At 38.8% G+C, this 24,652-nt stretch overlaps 1 protein-coding gene across 3 annotated transcripts in view; it reads right to left on the reverse strand.

The window, feature by feature from the left end:
• Positions 1-23,270, reverse strand: part of Nachra7 (nicotinic acetylcholine receptor alpha7 subunit) — a 161,753-nt gene extending 138,483 nt beyond the window's left edge. For 2 of the 3 annotated variants that reach the window (XM_072014269.1, XM_072014267.1), the window contains exon 1: positions 22,286-23,270. Coding sequence is in view for 2 of the 3 variants with exons in the window: in XM_072014267.1 (XP_071870368.1) it covers positions 22,286-22,331 (46 nt within the window). In the remaining variant the exon portion in view is untranslated. The remainder of the gene's footprint in view (positions 1-22,285) is intronic. The other variant, XM_072014268.1, reaches the window with a different exon arrangement.
• Between the last annotated feature and the right edge of the window lie 1,382 nt (positions 23,271-24,652).

A 24,652-nucleotide genomic window follows, 5' to 3' on the forward strand; every position in this document is an offset into this window, starting at 1 on the left:
TGAAACATTACTTTTCCTTCGATTTTACGTAATTGACGTATTTGTAACGAAACATTAATTCTTGTCCTGAAAGGTATATCTCATTATGGAAATTTCTAACAATTGGAATTAATGTTCGTATTTTCCAAACTTGTTTCAAGTTAAAATTTCATTTATAAAGAATTATGTAAAGAATATCTTTCGCCAAGTTACGAAGATATTTGAAACGCGAATGATTCTTTAAAGGGTTTAGAAATGCACGAAATAAACAGTAGCTGCAACAAAATAAACTGAAAAGAAATTCATTCTTTCGTCTCAGAAAAATGTTCATCGACCATATAACCGTTATGAGATTGTTTGTGTGATGTAATATTATATTTCGAAGTAAGTTGTGCGTGACAAAGGGCAGAAGTGAGCAATGGAAAGAAAAAAAATAGGTTACCGCGTAAAAAGAAAAAGGTCTTCGCACATATGCTAACGAGAACGGAAGGGAATAATGACTAAAATTCTTTTCTTCGCTTGAAATCGATGCGAAACCCGTGATAACTCCAGCGTTGGTCCTCTTAGTCATTTAGTAATGTAAAAGTTAATTGGGTAAACGACCGTTACGAAAGACGAACGAAAGAATTGGGGCAAATAATTGGATTAACGGTCGTTCCACTTTATGTAAACACGCTTATTGTTACATGCTGGCAAAAGAGAGAAGAATAATGAAATCGCGGAAAGAATATATTTGCATACGATTTTAAAAGTACATTAAATATTAAGTTGCTCTGAAAATTTGGTCCGCCGCGATATTTTTTCGTGACGTAAACGAGACAAATAAAGATATTTTTTTTACTTGAAAACACAAAAAAGCAGACGATATTTCATGTTTCCAGTACTATATATTGTGAAAGTAACTGAAGGGAAATTATTTATAAATTCTTCTTTTACCTTTTGTAGTTACTCTACTAGAATGATAACATTGATATCGCTCGAAGCTACCACATGTTAAGAGTTTTATAGCTGCTTGACGTATTTCGTAGTTCACAAATAAACTTTCGGCAATCGACAATGCACGCTAGTAATTGGAAATATATTGCGTTTCGTGTATGTCAGTAAAGTCATTAGGGAATTGCCATAAATAAATATCAAATAAAACGAAAATTATCAAATATCTGTGTTCGATCACTTGAATCGTCAATTTTAATTTCGTTAGATTTCCAAAATGATCCAATCAGATGTAACGAAGTTTGATAATGATGTTTAGTCAAAATTATTTGAATTAATTAGATAAAAAGATTTATTAAACGTACGATGATAAGAATTTTCATTCAATTAGCAAATTCATATGGGAAACGCGCGATAAGTCGAGATCAGAAATTGTTTTTCACGAAATTCACGTTCGTTGAAATATAGTAAAGTGTAAATTCGTCTGGAAATTCGCACTGGATTCGGTCGCAGATCAGACGAGGCTCGAAATAATTCGACTAGAAAATTCAATTTCGAAGCCATTCAGTTCGAGAGAAAAGGGAATCCAAAAATCATAGGTAGTTAAAAGAGAGAAGAACAAAGAATAATTTTTTAATTTCGTAAAAAAGACCCGAGTTGATCGAATAATCTTAATAAAAGAACTTCTAAAACTTACTATATTAGTAACTAAGTAGATTCTTCCGAGAGATATTACACTGACAGAGACAAATAATTTTTCGAAGATAGTGGACCATTTGTTGCATAAAAAGGTCAAGACAGGTGACGAAAAAAATCCAATTTCAAGCAACCCTGAAGGCTCCTAGAGCAATAGCAAAGGAGAGAGAGAGAGAGAGAGAGAGAGAAAGCGAAATAAAAGGAGAAAAAACCAAATATATGGATTTCCTTTCGAAGAACGTCTGTTCTTGAACGCTACTTTGCGGCACGTCGCTGTTCATCCTCGATTGTCTTGTTTTTGTGTGTGCTTACGGACGATATCTTTGCCCTTTCGACAACAGTCCTATCCCGTCGACAGAGTCCAACTGATTCTTCAATCTTGAGGAGAAGTCAAGCGTTTTTCTCGGACTTTCCTGAAGATCCTTGGAATCTCCTTTAGCTAGCAAAGAAAATGTGTGTCACGGTAAATGGAAATTCCTACCTAAATATACTATATTCTTTTTAGGAGATTTAAGATCCATTATACCATTATAAAAATTATACGATTTACAAGGTTTCTAAAAAAAAAATTTCCTCGGATTATTAGTGAAAATGCAAGTTCGTTCTTGTTCGTTCTTTCGTTCCATGGTTCGTACGCACTCCATCAATCGGCGTATCATCGTACAAATAAAACACGTTTATTTATAACGCAGTAAATCGCTGTCAATATCCATTTCGACATCGATAAAAAAGAGGCAAGGCAGGCAGGAATTTTGCTTCGGAACGAACGTTTGACTAAACGCGGGGCTATGGCAACAACTGCTGTTTACGACGCCTAGATATAGACATATACATTTGCCCTATAAATTTAGTTCCATCTGGCAAATAGTTGAGGACAAAAGAATCTCTCATCCTTGAAAGGAACTGATCGAGTGTGATGCAAAGACCGGGAGAGACGATGAGGCCTTTCGTCTCTTGAGTTTATACTCCCGTCGAACTTATCGGATAACCGTAAGTTTCAACAGACAAAGTCACAACCCGTTCATCGACGATGTTGCCACGCTGTAGGCACGTGAATCTAATGATGGCTCGTCATAAAGTCTGGAGACTCCTTGAAAAGATACCTTTCCCGGAAAAATGATGCACTCAACGATGAGTTTGCATCTTCTCGACAACTGCGAATAGAAGCACCTCTGCCTGACGTGTTTTCAATCGCTCCTTTAGCCTGCATTTTACGATCCACTAACCTCTTCCGTTTCTTTTTTTTTTTCTTTTTTATCTCGAATATTAATGCCATACGTTCGTCAGCCAACATTACAATTCGATTTGCATTTCTCCAACGTTAAAGTACAACGTTCCTTCGTCGATAAAAATCTACTTAGCTTTCAGAAACGAGTTGAAGCTTCCTATTCAGACTGTGGTTTGAAAAATTATAAATCCTGGAGCAACGAAGTGGAATTTCATCGAACTGTGTAACGTAAGTTCTATAGATCTTTCAAAAAGTCAGTTTTTCCTTTTCTGCAGTTTCTTCGCAATGAATGTACATCTGACTTAGTCTTAGATGTATTTACCTTTTCAATTACATCGCGTATTTCGAAATAGAAAATCTAATTCATACATTTTCGCATGTCTCACGCAAAAAGCGATACCAGACTGCCGCAAAAGCCGAATGCAGACGAGGAATGAATATTAAATATTGATACGAAGATGGAAAATATCGAAAGACGCTAGATCTTCCGTAAAAATTGCGTTTCTTTAAAAGCAAAACCTCGATTTGGACGCCGATGCCGGCAATACATACGACATTGCATACAAACGAAGAGTTCCAATGGAGAAGGAACGTTTCATCTTGGTTGATTGACACGTGTATTTCCTAGACCTGATCTTTATGATCGATCGCGCTACTGTGCGGTCTACTTGCCTCGATAGCAAAAGGTAGTCGAGTCCTTTCCTCCACGAACAGCAGAAAATTCATTTCCCGCTGATTCGGCCGACCTCGTTTCCGTGGTACGCGAATAAATTGTACTTACATTTTCGTTGGTGATCGTAGCGTACGAATACCGACAAACACCTAGGGAATCAGTCACTAAAGGAAATCGAGGGTCTTAAATGGTCATGTTATTCGATCGATGATACTAGACCGTCTTAGAAAGATCTGAATAGCAGAAACTTTTCAGCGGTTAATGACACTCGCGGGGATCGATCCACGTTCATCCACGATGGAACATCGTTATGAGGTTAACAAGAAAATTAATAAGAGGCTTGTTTCTTCGATACGGCTCGTTAAATTATTAAACGATTAACAGAACTTCAAAATTATTTCATGCAAAGTAATTTTGCTATTACGCTGTTCAGGAAAATTAAGATTACAGCAAGGTAATAGAATAATGATGTAGGCGATAACATGCGTCGTTCAAACACCGAAGTTCGTAGTCAGGTATCAATCGATATTATTTCTTCTATTCGTAATTTTTAAAATACACAAAGGAGCAAACTACAATGACAACAAAAAGATGAGTTTAACCTCCACGTAGAAGTTAATTAATTGATCAGAAAGAAGTATTTCTTCGCTGGAATTGAAGACTGAACGTGGAGGTTTGCATGGCAAATAACAGAAAACAAAGGTTTTTAACCAGATTTTTTGCGGTCCTTCGAACGACAAGACATACTGTAGTGGTCGTTACTTGGATACGCCGTAATCAAACGTAAACAACGTAACCTGTAACAATCGTGCGGAGAAGAAAAAAGAAAAGATGTATTCAGAAGGCTTGTTTGTGTTGCCAAACTTCCCTCGGAGTTTTACTTTTACAGGCATCCACTATTAGAGAACTTTCGAAGGCATGCTACCACTACGTCCTGCATGATAACGGGAATGAAGTTGTGATCTGTAGAATTCATTGCTATCCGATAGAAATTAATAGAACAAATGAAAAAAAAGTGCCTTTCTTGTCCCCTTTTGCGGTGTCTATGCTCTTTTCAAGGATGAAAGGATTCTCGTCCTTAGCTGCCGCGACGTACATCGCATTGTAGATTTCAATCGACCACTGTGATCTGGTGAAAAAGGCTGATACAAAAGGAACGGGTAGGGAATTAACGAGTCAGTCGAGAAAATATCGATATAGCTCGTGATGATTTTCTCTAACTTTCTTATTTACTTTGAAAAATTACGCTGAAATCTGTGGTCTTTCACCGTCTTTTCCAGAATCGACAAAAGATTGGCAAGAGGCTGTTCCTTCTTGATGACAGCTACATCTATAACTTACGTAATATATATTAGACTTAGAAACTTATTCGCTTCGGGAACATTGACTCCGCTCCTAGATCTCCTCGTTCTCTCATTATTCTTCGGTAGCAATCCTCGATCTCTTTGTGATTTTCCGCTAATTCAGATAATATTGTGTCTCAAATTATTCCACAACTTATTACTAAAATTTTCTCCGTATCGTGCCTGACTCTCTTTGATTTTAAGTTAACCTCTTGGATATTATGCGCCACTATAGTGGCTTTCACGGACGTCATCTTATATTACGACGCGTCACTATAGTGGCACACTCTACTGACTCATTCGTTCACCGTCTGAACTAAATAATCTATTTCATTTGTTTTGCTTTACACTTTTTTTGTCCTCGCAACATTTTATAATAGTGTTAACAATATAGCCTAGACAGAATATATAGTCTTTGTTTTTGATAGGCCAGTGTCAGATATTAATTGTTACTTTTCGTTAAAATAAATATACCATTATTAGATGCTCTTTTTAACATGCCGATCCGTATCCTTATAATTTTTTAGAATCTTCAACCTGAAAATGTCGCTTCAAAATAGAAAACGAAGAGTAATTTGAAAAACACTATCGCGCTATGAGTGTGAAAATTGTGACGTGGGTCTATATGTCGTACAGTGCTTTAAAATATATTACACTCCATTGTATTATTAATTATTAAAGTAAATTATTAAAGTTAAAGTATATCCATCATATCATTGGAATGAAGTTTTTGAATACTAAATTATAATTTTTCTAAATGTACTTGCGTTGAGAATAGCATTACCACACATTGCACCCCGCATAAAATTCAACCTAAAAGGTTAATCTAGAATAATTTGACTTTTAATTTCAATCTGTGGTATCGTAGAAGAAAGTCCTTAATTGGGTAAATCGATGCAAAAATATCTCGAGACAAGATTTCCTTCTATATCGTTTTCAAAAGTGCACAAAGAAATCTGAATCTCCACGTAAGTAACGATTATGAATATACGAGTACACGGAATGGCAAAGACATCCCTGAAATTTTAACTATACTGTCGAATTCAAAACAAAAGTTTTTCTCCCTTCTGCATCCCCTGTTTCTTACTCCGACCACGACCTCAATGACTTCCTCGATGCTGTAATATTCGGTAGCTGTCTTCGACGTCGCTCTAATTTGCGGCGTGGATCTTGTTGCTCGGCGCTTGTTGATCCGTTGTGGAAAACACGTAAGAGCCGCTCCTTCACGTCGACTGCAGTCAGGTAGATCGCGCCCATCCCCAATCAGGCTTAATTGATCCAGAATTCTGCAGATTGTCTGCAGTTAGCATGAAGTGGAACATCGGTTAGCAGGAACGGCGACATCTTCTTACAACGCGACGTACACTCGTATACTTGACTGAACCGTAGCTCGGTGTGTTTCCGCCTCGCGATGCCTACGATATATACGCGGTCGAATCGATCCATACGGCGAGCCGAGCTTCTTTCAAGGGAGCTAGAAAGAACGGTCGCCTGGGAGTCACCGACCCTTGACACTCCTGGAGACAGGAGTGGCTGCAAGTTTTATGCGCTCACCGCCTTTTCCTTTTCATCCGTGCCACGTCATATGGCTGCTTTACCGAAGGCCGTGCATTATCGACCTGTTAACTGCCTTTGGGACTCGTTTACCTTGCCTGCAGTCGTACGCACTAATTTTCGGTCATCGAGCCAGGTTTAACGGCCCGACGATATCTCTCTTTGGAAACCAGCGGCACGGGACAATTGCGCCGATCTCTGCAGTTTACGAATCAGCCGGGCCAGTTTACGAATCCAACTTACACCGTGAATTCCGCGCGCGTCCTCCTGGAAATTTCTCGGGGAATAATTGAATTTTACTCGATGGCCCTATTCAGTTTACAGTGCGGATTGTTCGTTCGTTTCTCCAAAGTGTGGCAGATTGATTTCGTTGATAAATTTGAAGATGTTTTTATGAGGTCAAGCTATCGAAGCGCAATGTTCAATATTTTTCAGTTAGTTTACTTTGTGTTATCGAATTCTGTATTTTAACATCGTAATTGTGAAATGAGGAAATCGAAAAGTTCGATTCCAAGGTCGTATAAAATTCAGATTAAGCTAAAATATTTAAATTTATTTTAACGTACGAGACATGTTTACGGAACGTATAAATTATAAACAATTTGCACGCATTTTTAAAACTGCTCTATCTCTACACAGTTTCATATTTTTATCAGGGCATTCAATTAAATATATTCAACGATGCCCGCGTTTCGGTAGAGTTTTCTAGTTCCATGAAGAGATAACACGACCACATATTCACGAACACGCAGCCATCCTCGAACCGACTAAATGACCAATATGAAATTCTAATAGCATATCGAGACGGTACACTGTAGTAAGCTTTCTGAATTACTCACTGACCCCTTTTTTACTGTTCTACTTTTTTTTCTACCTTTCTCCGCTTACTTCGCTGTAGAATCCAATACACGTACAACCATTGTTACGTATGGAATTGTAACCTTCCTACACGTTCAATATGTGAAACGCTTTTGAAAAGAATTTTGATTTCATATGTCAGGTAAGTTATTTATTAAAAGTCGTTGCGATTTCCTCTTATTTTTCTCTCTTCATTTTTTCGCTTTTCCTTTGTGTTCGAATGGATATGTACTTATATAGATAAAACGGAAACATTTCCTACAATTTCCAAATATTACCTCCCACCGTGGTTCACTTTCAATTCAGATTCGTTAAACAAAGGAAAATAAAAAAAGTGGCTAGGAAAATGCTGGAAATAGATCAATGTTCCTATACATAGCTTACAAGCAGTGGAAAGTGATATAGATCGTTTCAAACGCGTGCCGCAGGTTTAGTATCCTATGAATCTAGATTACTTTGCAGATAAAAACAAACATTTTGGTTTCACGTTGACTCTCACCGAAAGTTATATAAATATATATATAATTTATACTTTATTTTATTTATAATATATATAAAAGTATATATATATATATACATTTACATGACATATAATATGTATATATCAAATGTGTCGTTTCCGCTTCTGTTTGCTAATAATAGAATCATATAACATCGTGTTCAATAAACCGGCGAGCAAACATCATAATTTTACAGTGCGAAATTAAAGCCCACGCGTGGATAGCTAATGAATTAATTTACGACACACCAAGCACGTCGCTGAACATATTAACGAGATTGCGTTGTAACGTATCGCGAAAACAAAGCGTAAGTAGACTATTAAAGTTGATATTAAGAATAGAGAGTAACGATCGATAAAAAAAGGAAAAAACAAATTAGTGAAAAAAATGATGACGCGAGAATTTAAGGTATCAGCGAATCGTCGATCTATCGTTTCGTGAATTGCAAATTGGAAAAGTTGAGTCAATCGTATCCAATATTTTTTACTGCACAGCCAAGTCCTATGTACACCGAATGCAATTCTCGAAGCCGGTTCGAATATGCATCGGTCGTACACAGATCCAATTCCCCAGGAACGAGAGGGGTAGGAACTTGAGTCTTTTGTTTTGTCTCGACAGAGTGGAATTTCAGTAACAAGTGCCCACCCCCGAGAAACTTTTGATAAAATCTTCACGAACCGAGGCTATGGTTATCCTCTCAGCATCTATGTATTCGACATTGCCTCCTGTTATCAACATTGTCGTACTTTATCCGCACGAATTTCGCTGAGGCACGCTCGATTTGGAGGCGCATTCAAAGTCAATACGAAAAAATCAATAAAGAAATACATATCGTACTTGTCAAAGGACGCGAATGAAAGGTGCTTTGTATAATTTTTTCAGAAGAAATTAAGCTTTAAAGATAGAAGAAACCGTCAATTTTCCAATCTTTGATGTATTTCCTTTTTTATTTTACATATATTATTCTTCCATATTTTTGTATATTTACGCTGCTCGCAGTGTCACACATCCGCAGTCTATTTCTAAAAATTCATTTTAATTAAAAAATTAGCAGGTAATCTGTCAATAACAAGCGGTCCTTGAAGTTAATTAATCACATCGCGCGTTCTTGTAATTCGGATCTGAAGCCGCCCGAAGAGCCAGGCAATTAGAGAGCCAGTTAAATATTCACGGACCCTCGAATTCTGTATTGTTTCTAAATATGCAGATCGGGCGGCGTACCTCCGGTACCGGGGCGCAATTTCTCAATTCCTTCCTCCGACTCACCCTCTTAGTTTGCTCGTTGAACGCGCATAAACCTAGGCGGAAAATCTCGGTAATCGATAGTTGACTCGATATCACGGGGTAGAGAAACGTCGTCTCCTTGGGGGAACCGTGTTCGAAATATCGCATAATCTCGTATTCTCCATCTTCCTCGTCGGCATAGGCGACATACCCACAGCCCGTAATGGAAGCAATCTACCTCGAAACGATCGGATGCACGATCGCATACGACGAATTAGGAAGAGTGTGCATTGTGCCAGCCGATACACACGAACGCGTACATTTGCACATGGCCGGATCTGAAGGGGGAGAAGGAAACAGGAAAAGTGGTGAGCGTAAAAATTTGAAAACACACAGCCGGACGAACGAGCGAAGAAACTCTCGCAAAGTTCCAGAAGGGGAAAAGAGAATATCGATTGTTACAGGACTTACTTTTTTGCCGGTGAAGAAATACGTACCTTTATGCCAAAAGGAGGAATTTCTCGGAAAGAGAAAAAAAAAGAGGAAAATGAATGTAGCCTGGCATGATGAAAGACTCTCGTTGTGCGACCAGCTTTCCACGAACCGAGATAAAGAATCTTTAATATTTTCGCCAGCGCCAACAGCAATTATCGTTGTCATTAGTTGATTGTCTTTGATTAAAGTGTCGCTGACCATCGTCTGATTGCATTCCAGACGAGACAAACTCGAGACATTTTATAGTAATTGGTGTCGTTTTTAATTGGTAACGTTCTTAATTGGGTTTTACGGTCATTTTTACCTGACCATCGTGTAGATTGCGATTTCATTTTTGATTGCGGAATGATGTATCATGTAACTTACTGCACTGCCATTCGTAGCTACGGTATTTCTAGAAATTCTCTTTGCTTTCCTGTGTACCATGAATCGCTCTCGATTTATCATCGTCGCGCTTTCTTGCATTAACGATATCTCTTCGTTATTGAAGAAAGAAGACATTAGAAATGGCTCGAATTGTTCGCTGCTACGGTTAATACGCTATCGTGAGTGAGAGATAACGACACGGCTCTACGTTTAATAGAAAAACGAAGCAAAAGCTGAGCTTTGAAAAATGGATTTGTTACCTAGAAGAGAAATATCCTCGTTTCTTCTTTTTTTTTTTTAATTTTTATTACGGTACACTTCTTTTCAACTAACCTCCATAGGATTGGGATTATAGCCGGTTAATACGAAAATGATATATGAAATTGATAGATTGTTTTTATTCTGTGTCGGCAAAAATTTAATTACTGTTATCTAACGATTAAAAATCGTAGGAAACATCTAACAATGGCATCGTTGTTGCAATGTTTACATCTTGGTAAAACTTGGTAAAAGGTCGTATAACTCGCTGTTAGCAAGGGGAAAAAACCGGGCATATAACCGCGAGAAAGAAGCGAAAGGCTGATACACGAATCGCGGTGGCTGCCGCCACTAGAAGGAGACATTGACGTGGAATCGATAAACGTCAATCTCGCTCCCGTTCGCATGGCTGACAATTAAATTCTCGTATGAATGGTCAGCCCAGTGTTCTCATAACGCACAATGGAATGTTGAATCATTTTTTAGGCAGGCAGAAGCGAATGTTCGAATTTAATATTCCTTAAGCGATTTAAAAGAAGAAACAAAGACGGTGCACGAAACGGTACGTGGAGAATAACGAACAAAAGGAAATAATCTATTCGTTTGTTCAGGCAGAAGCTTTTATTCGACATACCGCTCAATTGACATGGCATTTTTATTCTAACTACGTATGCCTGCAACTGAAAACGTTACCAAGATAATTGGGAAATGGTAACGAATAATGGAAATAATTTTCTGTTATGATAGCTATATCTGCATTTTCCTAAATTGCTTTACTTTTATCTATCTCTTCGTAAAGATTGTCAAACTATCGCTTCATAGGTATCAACTCAAGAAACCTTCCGATAATTCATCTACATAATTTTGGGAAGCTTTCCACCATCGCGATGATGAACGTAAAAATTCTCAACGGCGACGTTTCAGCTGCATAAAAATTGATTCTGCACCAAATCAAATTCACCATGGAATCATCTACGTCCGTATCGTACCATTTTGTTGGTGGCAATTATCCGAAACAAAGGACACAAAACGTGGAAAAGTATGGCGCGTAACTGCCGATAAAATACAAAAAAAAGGGGAAAGAGGAAAAAATAAAGGAAGGAAAAAGGGTGGAGAACGATGAACGAAATGACAGAGTGCGATATTCGATGGATAAACCGCGGAAAAGGATTTGCGTGTGTTTCGTGTGAACTGACACAAGGGTGGAAGGGACGAATCGGGATTCCCGCGTACACGTCTACGCAAAGACGCGTGTAGCCGAAACGTGTATGCACACGAGACGCTCAGTTGATATGTAACTATGTCAGATTGTAAGCTGTTGCACCGGAAACCCAGTGATAAAGCTTGCTCCCCTCCCCGCCCCTCATTTCACTTCGAAACTAACTATTTGCTCATATTGCCTCCCATTACGACCTGAAACTTGGACAAGCAAAGCGACAGGAAGTATAGCTAGGCTACGCATTTACGTTCATGGCGAATGTTAATGGCGAGACGTTTCGTTGATAGAAACCTTTCCGTGATATTATGTGGCTTGTTCTGATAATCATAGTCGAAGGTATATTAAATTCGAAAGCTGAAATTGATGAAAGTTTCTTCGGTACTCTGGGAAATCGCTTCGATTAATTACTTCCACAAATATTGGTGCTTTTACCCTTCCCAAGATCGAATGATTTTTAGATCGTGGAGAACATACTTTCTCTTTTATAGATTATTAGTAATACAAACACATATTTTTCGAAAACGTTATCGTTATCATTAATTAACATATTACAGATCTCTTGACAGGATACAAATGTAATTTACAATTATTTAATTTGAAGAGATAAATATTAAATTCGCAAATTATTCGTTAATTATTATGTACAATATTAATTCAATAATTTTCATTTTTGTCAATATGGATCAAGCAATACATACAAAAAGGCAACTATTCAGTTCGGTTTCATATTGTAGAATATTAGTATCAAGGATTTGATCCTTGGAAGGATATCGAAAATAGAAGGTGGATGTATTAAAATTGTGAATGACTTGGCTAAATTGATAAGACGTTGGAAAATAATCCTTCAGATACGTATCGTTATCGCTAGCCTGAGATGCGAAACGGTTTTCAGTTAAAATCCGTCTTCATGGATCAATAATACCTTTCTTGAAAGCCAGCTATGAGTGGTAAATGGGACGATCTTCCGACCCTTCAAAGTACCTTCCCCTGTAAGTCACCCGAGCTTTATAATACATCATTGGCGTAAAGTTTCGTACCCTTTAACACGAAATATACGTGTAGCTATTAAAGGTTGAGAAATTCTCGTCTCTCACGCGAGCCTTCTTTTTTCGATAGTAGTATCGAGTCGATTCTTTCCCTCGTTTGTTATCCCGAGAATAGGTATAGTACACCATGTAAAAGTTTTAAGCCATCCGTCAAACGTAAATTTGAGAAACGTTTAATTTAAAAATTATTGATTAATTTCAAACAAATAAATATTTTATGTCTGTGAAAAATATGGCCTAGGACTTTTTTCACAGTACTACAGTATAATACATATTCGAAAACCAACTTTCATTATTCGCAAATCGAACAGGAAATCGACTTACAAAACGCATTAATTGCATAATAATTTAAGTGAACCGGGGAGACAGCGAAATTTTTGCGACGTTTTAAGATATTCGTTCGACGCTGATTTATCACCGAGAGATAAAAATGCGCGTTTAATGGCAACTGAATTTATGAATACTGATCACGAAATTAAGCGTTGCAGGGCCGGTGCCGCATCAAATACCGCGGTTAAGGAAAATTTAATTAACGTCTGTGCTCGACCGTGTCCCTGCTGGCGAACTTTTCTCAGCCGATATCTTTATAGGCTACAGAAAAAGAAAAATAAAAAAGAAAAGCAAATTGCAAGAAACAAAAAGCACTTCACAGCGACATCAGCCTTTCTCAAAGAAATTTTGTTTATATTTATTGCAATTTAATTGCTTTTTAATGTCCCTTGGCATTTGCGCTTCGATATTTTCATCCTGATAAAAAGTAGGGCACCGTCTTTACTTTTTTCTTCGTCGAATCATATTTCGTCGGACATCACGTCACTCATCGTGTGTTGCATTATTAAAGGAGTTACTTTAGCGGTTATACTTGGTTCGGCTGAAATTAGCCGGCTGCTAGGCCAAACAGAGTTTAATAGCGATAGCACGTGGATTATTTATACCTAAACGTCTTACAAAACCGATCGAATTGTCTGATGCTTTTTTGGTCGGTGTTATCAGACGGTTCGTGCGCCAAGTTCTTCAGACTATACCACGTAAATATTTAGCTGTTTCGTCGTCGAGAGAAGACTCGACCCTTTTTGGAGTGCGTCGTCATTCGGTCAAGATAAATCGCTAGGAGGATACTCTCTGACACAGAAGAATGAACAAGCACTTTCTTGAATCTTTTGGTACAAGTAGAGCCATGTATCAGTGTATCGCGTATGAAATTGGCTTCTTTATGTTTTTAATTTTCATAAATATATATGTAAATGCTTATTATCATAAATATGTCAATTTTTATATATTATAGATCCTTTGATAAAGTAAAAACTCAGGGAATAAAGAGTAACCATTTCAGATATCTGATGACGATATTTTTCCAGAAGTAACAGCCTGAGTAGAATCAATCAAGATTTCCTTAGCCTACTTCAACCCAACGACGTTGTAACTGTCGATAAAATTATAGGGATCTCTCTGCTCGTTCTAAGGGGTAAATAAGCTGTGTACATGGTATAAACGATGTCGATAAAGTAATATTAGCGCTATCCAATAATTCAATCCTGGCAATTTCAGCAAATTTCTTGCATTCACGCAATTTACGAAGATCCGTTAATCTACAGTAAATGTTTTCACAAGCTAATTTTATTCTTGCTCGGAAATTCGTTGTTTTGTTTTAATAAGTACGTAGTGAATATATGCATTAATAAGTTCGTATGAAAATAACAACTTAAATTCCTGTATATTTAATTATCATTTTTCATTTTCAAGCTTCTGAGGCTTTTGTACCTTTAATATATTGTCTGTGTAATATTTCCTTGGAATCCTCGTATCAATTTAAAATAATATAAGTTTGTCCATATATAAAAATTAATTAAACTCACTCTCTAATACGATTTCTTTCTTCTGATTAATTTTACAATTACGAACGTGAAAATAATTATTTCCGGAATTTTCACTGAAACGAGCTAGTACAATCTATCGCTATAACTTTCATCGTATTCGAAATTTTATGATGAATTTGGTCGAACATTGGTATTTTCTTATAAATTGAGCTCTTCGTATAACGAAATCCATAGTATAGGTAACCAAAATTCTGAGCTGCTCACCTTTCTAATGCGATCGTAACGACATCGCAATCGACGATGAAATTACAGTGATCGTTGTTCGTAACGAGAACTGAGATTATAATTCGTGGTAAAACACAATGGCGGATCGATGTGTTCGCCCGAATGCTCTAGGAGGAATAGCTTGGAACATTGTTAATTCCGAGCTGATATAGGTATATACGTAGAAGATCCGAAATGTTGTCGCAGTAACAATAACTGTGAGAGAAAGCAAAGAAGAAAATAAGAAAATAGATTGACGAGGGATTGGAGAAAAGAGGCTGGGCAAATAAGTAGGTTGCTTTGTTATATCGCGAAACCATGATTGCATTTGGATGAGCGAGCAAAAAACTGGAAGAAATCTTTTCATAAGATCATTCGGCAACTATGAGGGACTCAGAGAAAAATGATACTTGTGACAAAATCTCCAATTTGAGAAAACGCTAAGCTAAGAACGATAACGAAAAGCTAAACTTTAGAGAGAGAAACTTATATACCACAGTTCGTGTTATCAATACAAGTAGTCGATTCACGCTATTTTTATAATAGAAATATTATTACACAGCGAGTGGCATGATGAAACGAGGAAATGTCAACGTTTTTGCTTCACCTTTGAACTGATATAACATTTCCCGTTATTATTATATCATTATTCTTATTAAAGTAAATTTATATTCTTAGATAACCAAGGAACGTCTTTATTCTTTTGTATTAAAAACTTGATTTCAATTTTAACGATGTAATGAAAATGTTCATTTCAGGACTCTCTTACATAATTGAATTAATATTATTAGTGATAATTAATCCCTAACTTGGACTCCCTTGCTGGTAACTTATAATTTTTTGTTTCCATTTCTTTTATCCCTCCATGACTAAAATACTTCGTGAAAAAAGAAAATCTAACCGTGTAAGTCAAATTTTGATTCGCTACAAATGCTTCACAATTATTCAGGAATAATGAGTTTCGTCACATACACACACGCGCGCGCGCACGAGGGAAATCCAATTTTAAAGCTTCAAAAATAAGAAATCGCAACGTAACACAACAATAGTGAATACAGAACAGGGAATTGGTTCCTTTCGCGAACGTATCCAGTTCGTGAAACGAAGATCAGATAGATTGGAAAGAAAAATAAAGGGAAGAAAGAAAGGTAAAAACGAAAAAAATTGAGACACAAATTAGACAAAAAATATTCGCAGGGATAAAGGAGACAGTGCAACGTTAAGAAAAGAAAGAATAGTGAAGAATTTGGTTGACCGGCGAGGAACTAAAAGTTTAATATAAAAGCGGAAGGAACAAAGGTAAAAAAGGTTGGAGAAACCCGGTGAATTATAGAGAAACGATGCGATAGAGATAGAAAGAAGACACGAAGGAAAAAATGAAAAGGATCGGTGAGAGTTGTGAAACGAAGCTGAGGAGTAGAGGAAGAAACAGAGAAGTGAAAGAGACGAAAAATACAGGAAAATAGAGTGAGAGTATGCACGCCTACGCGCAGTTGAAACGCGCCGCGCAACGTTTGAAATTTTAACGACCCCTATTCTAAAAAAGAGATGGCTACGAAGAAATCTTGTGAGTCAAAGCTCGTTTCTCTCCGTAACATCGCGATAGCTTTCCGAGGGATTTGACCAGTGCTTCCACTATATTTACCTATTTTTTCATAATTAGACGCTCAATCTCAAAAATCACCATAGGGAAATCTTCTATCCACGGTTATATCGTGCCTTGTTTCGTTGATGCTTCGAGGTTTAAAATCAAATTTTGGCAGAAAAAACTTACAACTGGAGTAAAAGAGACAGCTTCCATTGTGGCGAACTCAAAAAATAATTATGTATGTAACATTAAATAAAATATAACATTAATCTTGTTTTTATTAAAAAGTCCAAAGTAACTGGGAAACGCTAGAGAACTTTTCCTCGATATTTTTATTTCCACCGACAAGATATTTTGGCACGATCTGTCTGTCTGTTCATGTTCCCGAAAAAGTTATTTACAGGCTTCTCAAGACATTTTTCAAGAATTGAAATTTTTCTAATGAAAAACTTGGTTATCCATAGTACATAGAACTCATTTCGCTTTCTATTTGTTTTATTTAGAAAGTATTTTCTATGGACGTAAATATTTAGTAAAATACACCTGTCGCGTTTAAGAGAATTTGGCTAAAATTATTCCTTTCGCAAAAATTCTCGAAAAGTTGGGTAAATGATTACAAAAGGAATAGAGCAGTGCACGTTTATGTGTGCGGTTTAAATAAAAAATAAAAATATCAGGTGAAAATTAGCTCTAATATATCAAGGAGAGATTTTAATGGTTCTACTTTTTGATTCTTTCTTTTTCGTTTGAATAGTTTAAAATGCAATGTGTATTTATATGCGAGGAATCTATACTACGCGCACACGTTGTTTTCCACGTCGTAAAAAATGTATTTACAAAACCAACGGGATCCGGAAAGCTTGTCATGATTACTGGATATTTTGTTTTACGTGAACGTGGGATTTTCAAATTTTCATCAAAGCATGGGCTGCTTAAATGTTTTAACGGGACGAAACCTTATATCCTTTCATACTGCTAGCTGTTACCGGACAGGTTCAAAACCAATGTATATAAAATCACGAAGCCTAACAAAACTTTTATTACCACCCGACAAAACTCCGCAACTCGAATGCTCATAAGGATAGCACGTTTCCTTGCCTCGGGGCTCGTGAAAACCACCGGAAGATTCATAAATGAACAAAAATAGGTCCTGTAGTCAAATAATTTTTTCATTCTCTTTAAAGCAAACAGAATTGTTTCTAAATTTGTCAGAAGTTTCTTCGAACGAAGATAGAAAAAATCCAAACCAAAGGCAGCCTTAACATTAAAATAAACATTTACAACACGATATTGTCCGAAGGAACGTGGAATATCAGAATTATGTTTTAAACAATTTTTCAAACACAAAAAATGAGAAGTAGAAGTGGTACTGTTTAACTATCGAAAATAAAATTTATGAGCAACAGAGAGAAACAGTAAAATATATTATACGATAAACACTGACCACGAATATCCTGAAGAAAGAGAAAATATTCATCCGTATGTTTCAAATCTAAACAAACCGACCAAAAAATATAAAAGAAATAAAAAAAAGTTGGTCAACGATGGATCCGTTAAAGACAGTGGCTGCGGTGGGAAAAGCGGGCAACAGCTGAAAGCTTGTTTTCCCGGAGCTTCTCGCAGCGTTTGGCACAGTTTTCACTCTTGACGTGCATGATCGCGCCTGTCGAAAGAGTCGTGCGCTCGACAAGCGAGGCAGAAAGAGAGGGTGAAAGACGACTCTGTGAGCGTGCGATTTCGCCCACGCGCGCTCACAGACACACACATCAACATATTCTATATACATTCATGTTCGACCTCTACATATATAGCTCATGCGCCTGTGCGTGTGTCTCGGTTGCAGCAGCAACCATGCGACCGTGTGTTAAGGCTAGCTCTCTCGTACAGTGTCCTCCGCTTTTCAAACGACCAGGCGCGCGCGTTCGATATTCCGCTGTTGTACACCCACATACGCCCACTGCCACCCACACACGTAAGTACACGCTTACGCATGCAGTCAGGCCAACAGGCTGAGAGCGCGTACTCGACGCGTGTACGAGCGGAATCTTGCATCTGCACGATGCAGAATCGAATCCGGACCAACGAAAAGCGACACATCACACGACTGCCACGTCGAATCATCGACATTTGCGGAGAGTGAGCTGTCGCTCTTTCCATGTGTCGCAAACGTCGTGACAGACGTCGGTGTATACTACATAAAGTCCAGTCGCATGTGCGCCGATTGTCGAGTCGCGAGTCGATGCTCGGAAACAGCCCCCTGAGTGCTCTGAAGCACCGATCCTCCACTCTGCTGATCGTACGGCTTCGATTGGTCACCCGGGTACTCAATGTCCCGCTGCCATTTCAAATAAAGTAGGAGATCTCTGGCTCGATCACTGTAATAATCGATGCCGATTACGTGACAGAGAAAGAATGAAATTTTATGGTATTATATAAAAAAAATTATCTCTTCTTCCTTTTCTTTCTTTTTTTTTAATTACTATTAACTTTTTATCTAGATTGCTATTAAATTTTATCGCATCGGTGTTGTGTTCTGGTTGCTTCTTTTATTAAATTTTGTCCCGTAGATCTCTATCTACTTTATGTAAGCAAAGAGTACAGTGTTCATAAAAGAATTTAAAATATTTTTCCTATATAAATTTAAAGCAGATTATAAAGCTAGAACATGTCGAAACATTAATTTAACCTTTGGGAAAGATTTTGATGAGAAGATAATCAATTTAAAAATTTAAAGGGATTGTAAAAGTATCTTTAATATAAAAAGATTTTAATAATTGTATAGTAATTGTTACTTCGAAAATATCAAATTTATTTAAAAATTGGTTCAAAAATCTCGGAAGAAATCTCCGCGATGAAATCGAAATCACGTGTGATCTAAGTGAATAGATGTACACCGATATATCTCAGAATATATATAGGTTTACAATGGGTCACGTATTTTTCCGCGTTCCGTGCAGTGCGCAAATTACGGGTGAGCTTTTACATAGTTGGTTGGAATGGTAGTGTCGTTCCTATCGTTATTGCAGACGTATTGTTACTTCCCTGGTTTTGCGTCATGGTGACGCGTTATTTAATCGCGCGATAAAGCTGTTTCGAAATTTATGTTTCATTGTTACTGGTCCATTTTTGGAACGTCTGTTCTCGTGCCGCTTGTATTTCGCGCGCTGCCAGCAATCGGCACGTGCGCCTGTCTCGTATCGGCGTATCGTGCTGAGTTACGGGTGCGATCAACGGTTTTCCCATTCTTTTCCTTCGCGATAGAACGTAAAAGAGATGAAAAGCGGCAGATGATTCCTCGTTAACTTTATGTTTTCTCTGTTTCACGCGAACGGGAAACACCGAACTCATGTTTTACGATGTTTACATAGATCGTAAAAGACGCGTCGATCGTGTCTTCGACCCATATCGGGTTATTTACGAGAAAGAACGTTCATGAGGAGAAGAACGAAATGAATCAACTGCAATTTTAATCGGTAAACTGCTTAATATTGCAACGTAATCGGCACTCGATCATCGCTCTTCTGTATCTTCTATGAGAAACTTGTCACAAATTCATTTAACGTTTGTATCCCAGTATCTTTCTTACGAGAGATCGATTAGACCGGAGAAACTATAACGCGAAGATAGAGTGCAGTATAACATGTACACAACGTAAAATATATTGGAAGTTGTTATGTGTGGAATAGAGAATGATGTTATCTTATCGAAGTTAGAGGTTTATGAAACTGGAAACAGTTGTAAATATTGATAACGTAAAAGAAAATATTTTATATGTTTTCAATATTTATCAGAATATGGAAATGGACAAAATTTCTTTTGAAAGTTTTTGATACTGAACAAGCAAATTGGAGTATTTAATGAATTATAAAGGCGATTAATTTATTTCTTCGATTTTATATCAACAATTCCCTACAAAGAGGCAGGTCTCTCGTGATATTAACCGTAACATCAAGTATAGTAACTTCAAACCAAGGAATTGAAAAGATATTTCCATATCTATTTATCGAAATACATATTCTTTATCAGTCTTGATCAAATTCTAATGGTCAAGCATTGCCATGAAATTAGTATGCTTAGTATTCGGTTGATCAACTCATGTTTCACGCAATATACATGGGTGTCTAATATGTGTACGTATATATACACAATGTATATGCATTATATACTATTCACACAGGATGTATTGGAAAGATTGTTAGGAAATTTACAGATACGTTCTTAAATCGAGATCAACTACATCCTTGTAAACATAGATTCGCAAATTCATTCTTTATGTTCTTTTTGTCACAAAAGGAACAAGATTATTTATCCTATCCTTTTATCACAAGACATTCGCATATATCTCTTGCATAAAATATCAAAACTACCAAAGAATTTCGGAACTGAAGAATTTGCAGACGTTGGTCTATCAGGAGCAATTAATTTCAATCTTTAGCTTCTTCAGGGACGAATTTAACAAAATCGGGAAAAGATAATCATCTTTTATTTTTCTAGCGAAAATATATGTATATCCAGCCATTCTGCAAAAAATCTTCTCCAGTTAGAACCTGAATTGTGTACGTCAGCATCCCTTATGAAATTAAAATTTGTTCAGAAATTTCCTGACAACATTCCAAATGCACATCAAGGAGCAAAAATAAACGTCGTTTCATAATTCCTCCCTCATTTTTGTCTATAATCGAACAGCTCCGAATAAGCAACGCAGGGACGGGTCTCTGGGAATTGTGTGGGCAAATTGTACACCGGAAAATCCTTTCCTACGCCCACACCGTCATGGTTGTACATAAACAAAGACAGAGAGGAAGACAGATGATGAAGGACGACGATCGTTCTCATCGTGGTCCCAATTAATCAAACGTTCCGCAAAACGGAATAAGGAAACGGTCACAAGTCCGGCATCGCGTCAATTAAAATTTACCGCATCGGAAGCTGATTGTTCCACCCCGTCTTCTTCTTTCTCGTTAACAGACGCTTCCAGCTTCGTAGAAGAAATTACCGTGACGAAAAAGAAACCTAGCCGCGGAACAGCGTTTGTTTATCGATGAAAATTTAACTGAAAATATCCGTCAGATTACGTGCGCAAATATTGAGACAACAATAATTTGGTTGTGAGTGTGTGTACGTTCTGTCTGCGAGCCGGAATCAGCGTACTAACGAGAGAGTGGCTGCGCGCACGTCACGCAGGAAGCGTCGCCAATGACGTCAGGCTGCCAACACGTTACGTAGCAAAGCAACACCTTCCCTCGGGCTCATTTGAAAATCGCTGCGCGTCTTGAGCACTCGCGACGATAACGAACTCGAAACAGGTCGAACGTTGAACTTGCGTTCGCGCGAATGCTCAAGTGATACGTTTGTTTGCATGGCATTGAGAGAAAACTTTCGTTAATACGTGGAAATGGTTAACGACGTTTGAATCTAGTCGAAAATTTGACGTCTGATACGTTGAAACTCTAGAGAGAAAAAAAATAATTTATTTGCCGCAAACGATTGTCAAAATTTCGAGATACGAATTGCTACTTTTTCGATATTGAGATTGGCCGATGAAATACGTGACACATCTTTTTAATTAACGTAAAGATCACGGCTCGTAAATATTTTCATTGGTCGAACGAAAGCTTAAATATCGCGATATAAATCAGCATTCCGTTTCAATCCTCCGACTGTCATTGAAAATTGGTTAACACAACAAATCGCGCGCACGAATTCGTTTCGATCGGACGTGTAAGAACTGGCTTGACAGGCGTCATTATTTGGTGATGAAGATTTATCGTTCCGGTCGCGTTTTTGATATTGCCGCAGCTTAAAGGGTTAAAAGATCGCCCCGAATACCGAAACCGTCACCGTGTGGAAATCCCTACGGCGCGACCCATGCAGAGACCCGTCTCGTGCGTTTCGAGAGCATATCGCGCTTCAGAGACAAGAGGGAGAAAAATAAAACGGGCAAGTAGACGAATGCAAAGACAGACAGAAAGAGAGACAGAGACAATAACAGGAAACAGTGAAAGTAAACCGGCAACTAGAATAAAAAGAATGAAAATAAAAGAAAAAAGAACGAAAGAAACACGGTTGAAATTTGTATAGAAAAGCACAACACCTGGTTCCGACCGTTCGCGTCGCGAGAAAAGCGATCGTCTCTAGGACGAGAGCCTAGCAGCACAATGAAAAATGTATTTATATGCCTGTGCCGCGACACAGAGTATCTAAAAGAGAGATATATCGGTTAGCTAGTGTCGCAACAACTCACCCGATGCAGCCAGGGCTATAGCCGCCATGAGAGTCCAACGTCTCATGTTTGCACGATTGAGGAACCGGAGCAGTTCGCTCCTTCCTCGATCACCACCACCTCCGCCACCACCGGCTTCTTCTCCGCCTCCTCCACCTCCTCACTATTCGGTTGTCCTCGCACGTGGCTGCAAACGCGTCGAACAGGAACGAACCAGCTGGATCCCGTAGGCACTGTGAGATTTCTTACGTTTTCGTGCAAACTTTCCACCCGAGCCTGAGGTCTTCAGTCTTCCGAGGGTCCACCTGAATTTACGTGCCTTGAACACGGCAATGGCATCGTTTTCGTTCTATAAGGGGCACGTGACAGCCTCAGTGGACCTGCAGCGTGTCCCTGCGCGTACACCTCGTACGCACTAAGCTTCAGCAGCTCGGTTGTGCCTTGGTGCGGCATCGTTGGGCATCGAGGACATTTCTCTTCTTCTCTTTTATCTACTCTCGTTGTACTCGTACTCTCGGCTCAATTTCACACAACTCTCTATTTTCCCTGTGTGCTCGCGTTTCTGCCTCCCACCCTGATATACGCACGACTTGCTCCGATTCGTATTCCGCTCGATCAGAAGCAACAGACCCGCACACGGAATAGCGAGTAGTCGCGAGTATGTACACGAAAATTACTTGCACGGCTCACAGACGCGTCGTCGTCGTCGTCGTCGTCGTCTGTCGGTGAGCCAGCTCATTCGACCGACCTCCGATCCGAGTTATTCCGCGCTGTCCGATCCCCGCCGATTCCCAGAGCGCGTCTGACTGTCAGCACCGTGACGCTACTACTACCACGGTTAACATCCTTCTGATCCGTTCGAGATCGATGGTTATCGCGGATGTTCCACCGTTTCCCCAATGTCCTCAAGTGTTCCCGTCCGAATCTTTTGTCACAGGAATGTCAGATGCGCCCTCGCCGGCGACCAACGCTGGACTGATTCTCATTTAGCTGCAGCGCCGCGCGGTATCGCCGCCTCGGCTCTCTTTGGCGCTAGCGCCCTGTGTAGCCCACCGCCACCGATGCCTTTCGTCTCTCTTCAACCAATACCGATCCTCTCGCTCGCGTGTTCCCTCTTTCTTCGATCAGTGCCACCCTCTCTCTTCCTTTCCCTTTCCTCTAGCCATCGTTCTCGTTCACTCCCGTACGGCCCACATTCGCGCATCGTGGGGTGACATGGTATACCATGCGGTACAACCCCCTTCCGCCGTTCTCTCGTCGGGCTTTCCCTCTTCGTCCCCCTGCTATAGTGCATGCCAACATCGCCGGAGAAGAGAGAATCGTTACTATGGCGAGATCAATATGATAGGACGGCGCATGCCTCGGTATCCTTATACTTGAACCCTTCGCACTCATCTCACTCGCTCCGCTTCCAACCGCGCGCTACTCGTCCTCCTCTTCGCTCGTCTTTCTCCTTCTCCATCCTTTGGCTTTCCCCTCTAACCGGACCGCAACTCTCACACATTCCGTCGTCTCGTCTCGTTCCCTCCCCACACGATCTCCACCAAGTAGAGGAGAACGTAGTGTGCCAGACCGTAGGTGAGCGCGGCGTTGACTTAAGTCGCTTCAGTCAACAGAGAACCGTATGCGGGAGAATACCGTCTCCTCTCTGAGTCCTCTTAACGCCCCGATGCTCCGATTTCTGCTTTGTGCCTATCTCCGTTCCGAGTCTACGTTTCGACTGCTTTCTTCGTGCGTGAATCATCGCTTCTTCTCGTACGAGCCAAGAAAGAGCAGCGACGAGATCCAGAAATCATTCCATCAAACCTAGCCCTTCCATCCGTCTTCTGTTAGCGATCTTGATCCTTGAGATTCGCTACTGTTTCATCCTATCTACCACCACCGCTGCTGTTGTCGTTACTGTTGCTACTGCTGCTGCTGCTGCTGCTCTCTATACCATATCTCTTGTATCGAAATCGTCCCGCGAAACTTGCTGATTGATCGACCGGATTGAATTTCGGTTTCGCTGCTTTGTTTGTATTAAGTTTACAGCATTATTTTTTAGATCGCGGGAGCTGGCTAAAGGTTTTCGTATTTATGTCGTAGGATGCCTGGAGATTGTTATTAATCCTCGTTCTAGAATAGCGTTGTTGTCATTTTAGAAACCATCGTTTTTATTCGTTAAAATGTGTTTCCTAAAAATACGATTATCGTATATTTAACCCTCAATTGGTATCGTTCTGTTGTAGTTGACAAGTACAAGACTTTAGGACTAGTTACTTAATTACAGAATATTCCACCGTAATTTCTATAGTATATTTTACGTCATAAAGTCCATCGATAACACGTATTGTATAAAATATAAAATGTACAAATTAAAATGAAATACTTTAAAATTAAATATAAGCA

This window comes from Bombus fervidus, chromosome 12 (assembly GCF_041682495.2).
Source record: "Bombus fervidus isolate BK054 chromosome 12, iyBomFerv1, whole genome shotgun sequence".
Classification (NCBI taxonomy): Eukaryota; Metazoa; Arthropoda; class Insecta; order Hymenoptera; family Apidae; genus Bombus; species Bombus fervidus.